At 44.4% G+C, this 12057-nt stretch overlaps 1 protein-coding gene across 1 annotated transcript; it reads left to right on the top strand.

Moving 5' to 3' along the window:
- Window positions 1-6635: 6635 nt before the first annotated feature.
- On the top strand, window positions 6636-11098 carry LOC103639307 (polyadenylate-binding protein 7). The gene is made up of 10 exons (XM_008662072.2): window positions 6636-7172; window positions 7838-7956; window positions 8064-8257; window positions 8337-8593; window positions 8701-8807; window positions 8914-9103; window positions 9194-9480; window positions 9569-9709; window positions 9961-10140; window positions 10534-11098. The coding sequence occupies exons 1-10, from the start codon at window positions 6650-6652 to the stop codon at window positions 10741-10743; spliced, it is 2208 nt and encodes a 735-aa protein (XP_008660294.1). The 5' UTR covers window positions 6636-6649; the 3' UTR covers window positions 10744-11098.
- Window positions 11099-12057: the final 959 nt, after the last annotated feature.

Raw genomic sequence — 12057 nt, 5'->3', positions numbered from 1 at the left:
ACCACTTGCGCGTGGAGAAGGCCCGCGGCTCTCTACGGAGTTACTCGACCGAGGTGCTTGGCCCTCGCGTGGGCTTCCCTTTGCGTAGGGGCACCAACGAGGATTAGTCGGGACCTTGCGTGGTTCCGGATACCTCGGTAAAAATACCGGCGTCATCCACGAGAGTTTGCTTCTCTACCTAGCTCTTTACTTTCCATATTTATATTAAGCATTTAAGTTTCAATCTTGTAGTCATACTTGTTTAGTGTAGATTGAAACTTAACCTTTGCGGTAGAGATAGCAACACTTAGACAAAACCTAGTTTGCACACTCTAGTTTGATTACTTGCAAAGGTTTTGCTCTAGGGATTTAATTGTGGCCTAGTTTAGTAAAAGTTTTGGAAGTCCTAATTCACCCCCCCCCCTCTTAGGCGTCACCCGTTTCCTACACCAGAGCTCTTTGCTAGCCAACCCTGAATCTCGAGGGCGAGATTCTTTTAAGGGGGATAGGTTTGTAACGCCCTGAATTTGGGGGTAGAATTTTTTTCTTCTTTTCCCTCACCAAATTCAGGCGTTACTCTTTCCTTTTCCCTTTTCTCCTCGCTAAACCTTGATCTTTTCCAAAGTTATAGCGGGATTCAGCTTGAGATCCCATGTAAAGCAAAACCCTAAAATACCTTATTTTGTGTGATGCACCATGTCGAACCATGCATACTTTTTGATTGTTTAAAATGTAAATGCATTCATCTAGAGAAAATAGATTTTTAGAAAAAGGAAAACCTTTTTCTTCTCTCTCCCCCCTCCTTCCCCATTTTTGGCCCAGCCGCCCCCTCCCCCTCGCGCCCGGCCCAGCCGCGCCCCCCCTCCCCCTTCCCTCCCCCGCCGTGGGCCGCCCCGGCCGGCCCAGCCCCCCCCCCCACCCCGCGCCCCATTTGGACCCAAAGCGGCCCAGCCGCCCCTCCCCTCCCCCCCAAAAATTCCCCTCCCCGCGGGCCCCGCCCGTCATTCTCTCTCCCTCTCCCCTACCCTAACTGTCGCCGCCACGCCGCCCTCCCTCGCCACGGTGAGGCCCCCTCCCCTCCCTCCCCCTTCCCCGCCCGCCGGCGCCGCTCCCCGGCGAGCCACCCCGCGCCCGCCCCCGCCCCCGCCTCGGCGACCCGCCCCGTCCGCGCCGCTCCCCGGCGAGCCGCCCCTGCGCCGCCCGCGCCCGCCTTGGCTCCGTCCATGGCGCCGCCGCCCCGGCCCCGGCCGCCCTAGCCCCGTGCGCACCGCCCGGCCCTGCCTCGGCCCCGGCCACGCCGCCCCGTGCCCGGCCCCCGTCCCGGCCGCGCCCGGTCGTGCCGCCCCGACCCCAGCCGCCCTCGTCCCGGCTCTGGCCGTGCTTCGCCCCGCCCGTGCGCCGTGCTCGCCCGCCCGCCCCGGCGTTCCTTGCTCGCGTCGTGACGGCCCCGGCGCGGCCTCGAGCTCGGCCCAGCGTGCCTATGGCGCGCGACCTTGAGCTCGGCTAGCGCGCGGCCCCGACGTGCGCACGGCTAGTTCGTGGTGTGTGCGTGCGGCCTTGCGCGCGTGCTTGCGTAGTGCGCAGTGCCTTGGCACGGCTCGCCGTGCCCTCGTCTACCCCCAGACGTCCCCGTTTACCCCCCCTATATTTTATGCGTGCTAATCACATTGCTCATGTTAATAAAATAGGAAACTCAACTTAGAGATTGGTTACGATAGTTAATTTATATAGCTAATCGTCTATCTCATTTAATGTTAATCTACTAAAAGTGGTCACGTTTCCATTAGTGCATGTAGCTAATTCTTATCATTGAAGCTAAGTAGAACTAGAGCACGTAGCATTTAGTTGTTCGTCTACCCGTAATGCGCCTCGAGCATAAGCTTTAACCCCTGCGAGACCTTTCCCCGTTTCTTTCTAACCATGGTAAATGCAATATCGCATGTCATATTCTATGCATGTTTAATCTACTTGTTCTCTTGTATGGTGTACTGTTGGTTTCCTAATTTCAATGGATGGATGTATGTATGTTCGCAATCGCATAGAGAACGATCTGGTTGAAGAGCCCGAGGAACTAGCAGGAGAAGCCCCTGAGCAGCAGTCGGTTGGTGGAGGCAAGTGTCCCTTGACCTATCTCTGTCCTATTCATTCTTTAATTCACCTCCCGCATTACACATTTATACTTAAGGATTGACTAGCTTTTGTTATCCATATCCTTGTTTACCTATTTGGGTTGGATTATTATTGTTTAGCTTTATGCTATTGCTTAACTCTAATCAATGAACATGATGAGATTATCTATGATACGCTGTTTTTCCACTCTCTTATTATGATGTTATACTTGTGGTCTTCAAGGGGGCTCGAGCGGTTTCTCGAGTGCCTCTCCGGAAGGACCTGTTCTTTGGATGACCGCCCGGGAAAACAGTGCAACCATGAGGGTGGAATGGGATGCCCTTAGCTGAATAATTAGAGGATCTGGGGTGTAGTTTGCTTAGCCGTTGTGCCGTCAATGGGGCTCGGTGTATGCGACTCGCTCTGCCAAGTTTTGGTTCGCCCCTTGGGGAGGAGTGCAGTGCATTTAGGAAACCTAACGGGTGGCTACAGCCCCGGGGAATCTTTGTAAAGGCTACGTAGTGATGCCCTGCTAGGTCACCTTGGTAGTGATCAATGGAGAGTCATGATCTCCGGGCAGAAAGGGAATCACGGCTTGTGGGTAAAGTGCACAACCTCTGCAGAGTGTTTGAAAACTGATATATCAGTCGTGCTCGCGGTTATGAGCGGCCAAGGGAGCTCCAGTGATTAGTGGTACTTGATCAGAGACATTTTGGTTTACAGGTGGCAATGAGACTGATGGTTTTGGTTATGACTATGGTGCTGGTAAGTGGTATTATTTCCGTTTGGAAAGGGTACATCGGGCTAATAACTTGGGTTAATGTTAAAACCTGGCTTTCTACTAGTAAATAATAATCTGACCAACTAAAAGCAACTGCTTGACTTACCCCCACATAAAGCTAGTCCATTACAGCCAAACAGGATACTTGCTGAGTATGTTGATGTGTACTCACCCTTGCTCTACACACCAAACCCCCCATCCCCAGGTTGTCAGCACTGCAACCACTGCTCAGGCGAAGATGAAGCTGTGGAAGGAGACTTCCAGGAGTTCCAAGACTACGACGAGTTCTAGGCGTGGGTTAGCGGCAACCCCCAGTCGCCTGCCTGTGAAGGACGCGTTTATCTACGTTTCTTTTCCGCACTTTGATTTATTGTAAAGACTATGTGGATGTCTCAGACATCATGATTTAATCGACTATTTCCCCTTTTTAATACTATTTGAGCACTGTGTGATGATGTCCATGTTATGTAACCGCTGTGTACGTGAATTGCTGATCCTGGCACGTACATGGTTCGCATTCGGTTTACCTTCTAAAACCGAGTGTGACAGAAGACGAGCCACCTCAAGAGGAGGACAATGATCAAGGGGGATAACAATGATCAAGACAAGGAAGAATTTCAGGGTCAAAGATCGCCACACCCAAGAGTCCACCAAACGATTCAAAGAGATCACCCTATGAACTCAATTCTTGGTGACATTCATAAGGGGGTAACTACTCGATCTCGAGTCGCTCATTTTTGTGAACATTACTCTTTTGTGCCCTCTAGTGGAGGATGCATTAAGAGATTCGGATTGGGTGTTGGCAATGCAAGAGGAGCTCAACAACTTCACGAGGAATGAGGTATGGCATTTAGTTCCATGTCCTAACCAAAATGTTGTAGGTACCAAATGGGTATTCCGCAACAAGCAAGATGAGCATGGTGTGGTGACAAGGAACAAAGCCCGACTTGTGGCCAAGGGTTACTCACAAGTCGAAGGTTTGGATTTCGGTGAAACCTATGCATCCGTAGCTAGGCTTGATTCAATTCGTATATTACTTGCCTATGCTACTTACCATGCCTTTAAGCTCTATCAAATGGACATGAAAAGTGCCTTCCTCAATGGACCAATCAAGGAAGAGGTCTATGTTGAGCAACCTCCCGGCTTTGAAGATAGTGAGTACCCTATCCATGTTTATAAGCTCTCAAAGGCGCTTTATGGGCTCAAGCAAGCCCCAAGAGCATGGTATGAATGCCTAAGAGATTTCCTTATCACTAATGGCTTCAAAGTCGGTAAAGTCGATCCTACTCTCTTTACTAAAACTATTGGAAAAGATTTGTTTGTCTGCCAAATTTAAGTTGATGATATCATATTTAGGTCTACTAACAAATCTACTTGTGAAGAGTTTAGTAGGATCATGATTCAAAAATTCGAGATGTCTATGATGGGAGAGTTAAAGTATTTCCTAGGATTTCAAGTCAAGCAACTCCAAGAGGGCACCTTCATCAGCCAAACAAAGTACATTCAAGACATTCTTACCAAGTTTAGAATGAAGGATGCCAAGCCCATCAAGACACCCATGGGAACAAATGGGCATCTCAACCTCGACACAGGAGGTAAGTCCATAGATCAAAAGGTATACCGATCGATGATAGGATCTTTACTCTATTTATGTGCATCTCGACCGGATATTATGCTTTCTGTATGCATGTGTGCAAGGTTCCAAGCCGATCCTAAGGAAGTTCACCTTACGGCCGTGAAAAGAATCATGAGATATTTAGTTTACACTCCTAAGTTTGGTCTTTGGTACCCCAAGGGATCTACTTTTGATTTAATAGGATATTCAGATGCTGATTGGGCAGGGTGTAAAATTGATAGGAAGAGCACATCAGGGTGTAAAATTGATAGGAAGAGTACATCCCTGGTGTCTTGGGCTTCAAAGAAATAAAACTTAGTAGCTCTTTCTACCGCCGAAGCCGAGTACATTGTCGCAGGCCATTGCTGTGCGCAATTACTTTGGATGAGGCAAACCCTCAGGGACTATGGCTACAAATTGAGTGCACAGGGGTCATGTTCCCTTGCAAAAAGCATCGGGGTTCTCCTCATTGCCTCCTTTGCACAGCGTGCACGCTCAAGCTTCTTCTCCTTCTCCTCCTTGCATTCAGCAACATGCCTCATTTCCTCCTCTTCTACATGTTGTTGCTCGCCCGCAAACTCCTCTCGTCTTTTTTCTATCCTCTCCTTGTCCTCTGCAACTCACTTCTTAAGATTTTCCAACCATTTCTTGTCTTTCTGAGAGATTTTTGTGTCAATCCACTGCTCAAACGGTGGAGGAGTTTACAAAGCATGCAATGGTTAGTACCAAAAATAAAACATGCATCACTTCGTATGAAAACTGATAACTATTTAACAAATTATCCTCACCATTAAATTCATCTGGTGTTGGGCAATCATTGGCTCAAATGCATAGTTAGCACATATCCAATACCTATGTCGATAGGTGTCATGATCCTCGAACTTGTCAACCTTGTAAGGATCACCACAAAAACAAATAGTCACTGGAGCACCCCTTGGCAAAGGCAGCGGGTCGAAGGTAGTTCCGGTCAAAGGACTCTTCCTAAATTTTGATAAGTTTTATAAGAATCAGAAATATTAGTTATTATATTTTATACCACGCTTACCTTTGTTTAGCAGATTTACCACGCCTAGACATCCGACAAATCGATAATATGACGATTATAAATGATTCAAAAACCCTAACCCTATTAATCAGAGACAAATGGGTCAACCAAAAAAAGGAAAAAAAGGGAGGGAGATTACCTTGTCGCCGAGGAACAATGGATCCAAGTCGCTGATTTAGGTTGATGTTTGTCATTTGGAAGAAGATAAATAACTAGATGAATGTGATACAAAGAACTAGCGGTTGTAGTGCGGTACCTAGGCGCCTACCTAGGCGCCAATTGCTTTGGCGGCGCCTACCTAAGGGCCACGTCATATACTCATATCCACGTCGGCGTCGAGCCGAGATCTAGGCGTCAATTGCTTTGGCGCTGACACATGTTAGGTTGGCGTCAACCTAAGGGTCTATTTTCTGAATTGAAACTATAAAAGACATATTTATAAAACCTGAAAAGGGCCAAATTGCAAAAAAAAGACGGTGTTGAGGGCAGAGCCGTAGACATATTTGTGAAAATAAAACCTGAAAAGGGCCAAATTGCAAAAAAAACGGTGTTGAGGGCAGAGCCGTAATATTTCTCATTGCTAGAGAGCACCCTCTCTCGTGGAGCGTAGCCGAAGCCCACTTCTGAGTATAGATGTACAGAAAGCACGAAGCACGAAATCCCGGTCTGAAGCACGTTTTTTGGCCCGGTACGAGCCCGGTCCGATCCGCTTTTATATAGGCCCAGGCCGACCCGACACGAATAAGCGGGTCGGGCTCAGACAGGAAACTAAGCACGGTGGGCTAGCCCGACACGGCCCATTTACCTCTAAGCCCGTCAAGCCCGTTTTTTTGCACTAAACCGTGCTTACCATACGGTTTAGCCCGTTTTGGCCCAGTTTTTTGGTGCTTAACGGGCCGACCCAGGCCGTTTAGGCCCGCATCGGGCCAGGCTCAGACAGAAAAACAAGCCCACGGCTTAGACGGTCCGGCCCAGTTTTCTAACCGTAACTAACGGACCGGGCCTAAAATAGACTGGGCTTCACCAGGCCCGGGGTGGGCCGGGCCGGACGGCCCGTTTGGCCATCTCTACTTGTGAGCCCATCACGCAGGCAAAAGTGTGAGGCGTTCGGGCCACCGCGATGAACGGGCGGCCAGCCAGCGCGCGAACGGTTTCCCGCACCCGACGCGCTCTCCGCAGATTAAAAGGCGGCGGCGGCCTACCTGTGGCGTCTCTTGGCCCTAGTCCTCGCAGAAACCGTCGTGTCGCCGAAACCAGCTCGCCGGTTTCGCCTCCCCACCGTTCCTTGTCTCGCGCCCCTCTCGGCTCCAGCCTCCAGGTCTGCTTGTTGCTATCTTTCAATATGCCGGCGTCGGAGATGGAAGCGCCTGCGTCCGCGCACGCCTCGGCGGCGGCCGCTGATGACAGCCAGGAGGACTCTGCGCCCACGGCCGCGGTGGCGGCGGCCGCTGATGAGGCGCAGCCGGCCGCAGCTGCAGTACCCGCGCTGTACGTGGGCGATCTGCACGAGGACGTGGCGGAAGAACACCTCTTCGAAGCTTTCAGCAAGATCGGCACTGTCACGTCCGTGCGTGTTTGCCGTGACAACGCCACAAGCAGATCTCTCCGATATGGATACGTGAATTATTTCTCTCGCGCCGACGGTACATGCTTTCTCATCTCATACTTGTCGATCGCGCTTGATCCGGCCGCGGCCGGGCACCCGCAGCAATTTTTTTCCGTGCATGCATACTGGTTATTGCCATATTTCGAATTCTTTTGTTTGGAGATTGGGATTAGTAGTAGATCTGCCACCATAGACGGGTAGGAACTAGGAAGGTCTCATGCGTCCTGCATGCATACATACAAAGATTTCAGCTCGGTCTAGGCATTATTGCTTTCTCATTGTCTTTCGTGATATATATATGGACTTATACTACCATAATAAGCATTCTAGATTCACGGATACGACACTTGAACCAGTTCAAAAATTATTATTAAACTGCTCTGTTGATTATTTGCGTAATTTTCGACCATATATCTCGTCTGATGGTCTTGAACAATACATTTTATTTTGTGCTATTTAAACAATAATAATGTTATGGCTGGTTATTTTCATAATTATTATATGACAAGTTTTTTATTCTCTTGATAAGAAATGGTCTTTATTTTCATTATTATTATCCAGTGTGTGCTGCTTTCATGTACTTTGTTATCCACATTTTTAAAATCATTATAGGCAATATCTTAAGGTATTTGTTGAGTAATTAAATTTCTTCATGGAGGGGTCACATAGTAAGATTCTAACTAGGTTGCTAACATTTATCAGCTGTGGTGGCTCTTGATAAGTTGAATCATAGCTTGGTTTTGGATAAGCCCATAAGGGTAATGTGGTCCAATCGGGATCCAGATGCCCGGAGAAGTGGCGTTGGTAACATTTTTGTTAAGGTATAGTTGCAATATCCTCACAACACACAAGCATATATCTCCTCCATGTGTATAACTATATATATTATTCATAAGTACTAATTGGTTGTCTTGTATGAAATTCACAGAACCTTAGTAGTTCTGTTGACAATGCCAGCCTTCAAGAATTGTTCTCCAAGTTTGGAGACGTTTTGTCATGCAAAGTTGCAAAAAATGAGGATGGGACCAGTAGAGGATATGGGTTTGTTCAATTTACATCACAGGAGTCAGCAGATGAAGCAATTGGGAACCTCAATGGCTCCCTTTTCAATGACAGAAAATTGTATGTTCATGCCATTTGTATTAATTATAATTATTTATAATATGTTTTACATATACAATTTTCTCGACAAACTGTGCAGGCATGTAGCTACGTTCATTAAGAAAAGTGAACGATCTGCAAATAATGATGATAAGTTTACTAACTTATATATGAAGCATCTAGATGATGACATAACAGAGGAACTTGTTAAATTGAAGTTCTCTCAGTTTGGTTCGATAGTCAGCGTGAAGATTATGAAGAGACCCGATGGGTCATCTTTGGGGTTTGGGTTTGTCAGTTTCCAAAACCCTGAGAGTGCTATTAAAGCACAGAGCACCATGAATGGGATGCTACTTGGTATGTTCATTCCTAAAGTAATGTTAATTTATATTAAATAGGATAAAATTCCGTTAAACAAAATCTTATTGGTACATATTTGTGTTTCTCTTGTCCTATTTTTTAAGGATCAAAAGCCTTATACGTGGCGAGGGCTCAAAAGAAGGAGGAAAGGAAACAATATTTGCAACGCTTACATGAGGAAAAGAGAAACGAAATAATGACTAGGTGCAATGTAAGACGCACTGATATGATCTGATCTAACCCTATCTCATAAATTCAAATTTGCGCTTGGTAGTGTCACATTTTTCATTGACTAAGTATATATGTATTATTGACAGGAATCAAATGTATATATAAAAAACATTCATGACGAGGTTGATGATGATGCTCTTCGTGCTCGCTTTGTTGAATTTGGTAATATCACATCAGCAAAAGTCATGCGTGATGACAAGGGAATCAGTAGAGGCTTTGGATTTGTATGCTATAGTACCCCTGAGGAGGCAAAGAGCGCTGTAAACAACATGCGAGGTATTTTCATGTTTTTTTAAAAAATTTAAAAGGTACAATCATTTGTCACATTTAGATTAATAACATGTTTACTTTAATTTGGTTAAGCAGGTGTTATGTTTTTTGGGAAACCATTGTATGTTGCTATTTTCCAAAGAAAAGAGGAGAGAAAAGCCAAGTTGCAGCAACATTTCGCTCAGCTTGCAAGAATGGTTGGACCTGCGAACTCTATGATCCCCACTGGATATCCACAAGTTTATTTTGCCCATCCAAGTACCCATATCCCTCAAGGTCCTCCAAGACATGGTTTTGTGTATCCACCCATGGGCCTTAGTCATGAATGGAGACCAAGTATGTTCCCCCCAGCACCAAATCTCCAGCAAATACATTCACCCGTGGTACGTACCTTCCTTGCCTGATTTTAATCAAAAATTTCATATTGTCTGGTGCTTTATCTGTAAACTCTTATTCACCATGTTATTGTAGATGCCAAATTCGCCAAGGCATTACAGAAGCAACCGAGGAAGGATGGGTGGGAATATGATGCCTCTTCCTCATGCAGTTCATACAATGAACTATATGACACATCCACAGCCAGCTAAAGAATTCATGTCTTTGCCTCGACAGGTGAACATGTTTATCCTGTTCAATTAATGACGTGAACATTGGAAAGTACATCCATCTATTGCATGGTTTACTTTGTGATCTATGCTTGCACATAAAGCATTTCCACCAAATATGTCCCCAGTGTGTGTGTGTGTGTTTTGCGATGGCTATGAATATGGCAGCTTTATTCATGATTTTGTTACTGTGAGTCATATTTGTTTTTTGTTTATATCCTTTTCACTAGACAACCTTATACGTTGGAGCTTTTGCAGCGATTCAATCATCCGAAGTACTTCTCAAATGATGTTATGGCCAACAGCTTGGCCATCCATCAAAGTGACCCGGTTTCAACAATGAATGATTCTTTTAGCAACTATTTGGCCTCCGCTCCACCCGCGGAACAAAAGAACTTGCTTGGGAACAGGCTCTATCCTCTTGTTGAGAGGCATCAGGTAGTCCTCTTTCTACCGTTAGTAACAATAGGCATCACGTAAATCCTTTTTCTACCGTTAGTAATCGAAAAATGTTAATCATATTAGACGAGAGAAAAAAATCATACAAAAGTTTTTGACCATTAATTTTTCTTATAACATAAAGTCGATCGCTAAAAATCAATATCATCTTAGAGATAGTTTTGACACAAATATGTGGACGTAAACTTTATTTATGATCTAAACTTTCATACATATTCACTAATTATTGGTCAAAATCTATAAAATTTGGCCTTTTCTCTAGTCTATTATGATGATTATTATTTTTGGATAGATAGAGTTTTTTTTTCATTCATAAGAAAGGGCGGCCGGGTTTTGAATTAACTTGTCAAATGTGCCACTTGGTCGTTGCAGCCCGAACTCGCGAGCAAAATCACTGGGATGCTCTTGGAGCTTGACAACTCTGAAGTGGTCACGTTGCTTTGCTCGTCGGAGATGTTGTCGGTTAAGGTCGACGAGTGTGTCCAGCTGTTGCAAGCAACCAAGCCTAAGGCTGAGGATCATGAGGCACTGCACCCAGGATTCATGCTCGAGCCTCGGCCTCCTAGTGTAAATGCCAGTTGATGAGGTTCTGATTGCGCGGATGAGCTTCTGGATGCGCTTGTGTTTAGGGATATGGTAACAAGCTAGTCGCTAGCTGCTGCGTTCGTTCTCTCCTAGTTTGCGAAGTTTTGGTGTTTGGATTAATCTACTGAGCCGTTATTGCTTTCTATATATAGAACTTAATAGTAATAAGGACTATATATATTCAGCTAGAAACTTTTTATCTGGACATGTTATATGAATGTATGTTAGAACCTTTATTCCTATCCAACATTAGGAATAGTTGTCCATGCGTCTCCTATACCTTTCATATGATATTTTCATTTGGACATGTTATTTGAATCTCAGTATTAGTAATATCTGTACATGCCATTAACTCGTCGTCTCAAAATATAATTCGTTTTTTACTAATTACATATTTATTAAGTAAAGTATAAATGTAGTTTACATGCATGTCTATATTTATTATCATTTAAATGAATGTGGATGGAAAAAATAGACTAGAAACAAAAAACTTATTTAAATATTTTAATTCTTCATAAATATAGGATCGCTCCAACAACCATACAATTAGGCTTGTTAGACCAGTTTATGATATATTTTATACAAATTATGCTACATGATGTAAGTATTTATACAATGTGGTACACTGCGTAAAATATCTGGCATGTTCAGTGGTGGACACATCTATATGTTCGAGCGTAAAAATCTTAAGTTTTGAGCATAAAATCTCTCAGTTATAAGCGTAAATATCGAGTCAATGTGTGAGGTTAATAGCTCTAGTGAGTTGTAATTACAAATTTTGGATTGTATTTTCTTTCTAGTGCACGTGCGCTAAAAATTGGATGACATGAGTCACACAGAACATAAATTCTTATACAACGTCACATAAATACTTACATTGTGCAGCATAATTGATAAAAAAACCTAATATCAGTCCAACTAAGAACGCCAACAAAAATTAGGGACAGTTTTATAGCATACCTAAAAATCTGGTATTTACGAACATAAGTGATTTGATTTGATTTTTTATGAGAATTACAAACATGCGGAAATTAGGGATAATTTTATGGTAGACGTACAAATCTGGCATTTACGAACATAAATGATTTGATTTGATTTTTTATGATAATTACGAAGAGCATAAATCAAAGATATGTCTTTCCAATATGCATACACAAAATATGCATGTATTAAACTGATATACGAACTACGTGTTGAAACATAAAATCGTACATTTTTAGCGTAAATAATATATGTGGTAGACATAAAACACAATAATAGAAAAGAAAACACGAATCGGAGGAGGTAGTCGCCGGAGGACGTCGTCGACGA

This window comes from Zea mays, chromosome 9, assembly GCF_902167145.1.
Source record: "Zea mays cultivar B73 chromosome 9, Zm-B73-REFERENCE-NAM-5.0, whole genome shotgun sequence".
In the NCBI taxonomy this organism is placed as follows: domain Eukaryota; kingdom Viridiplantae; phylum Streptophyta; class Magnoliopsida; order Poales; family Poaceae; genus Zea; species Zea mays.
The sequence above is the reverse complement of the archived record's forward strand: the minus strand, read 5'-3'. Positions and strand labels throughout refer to the sequence as shown.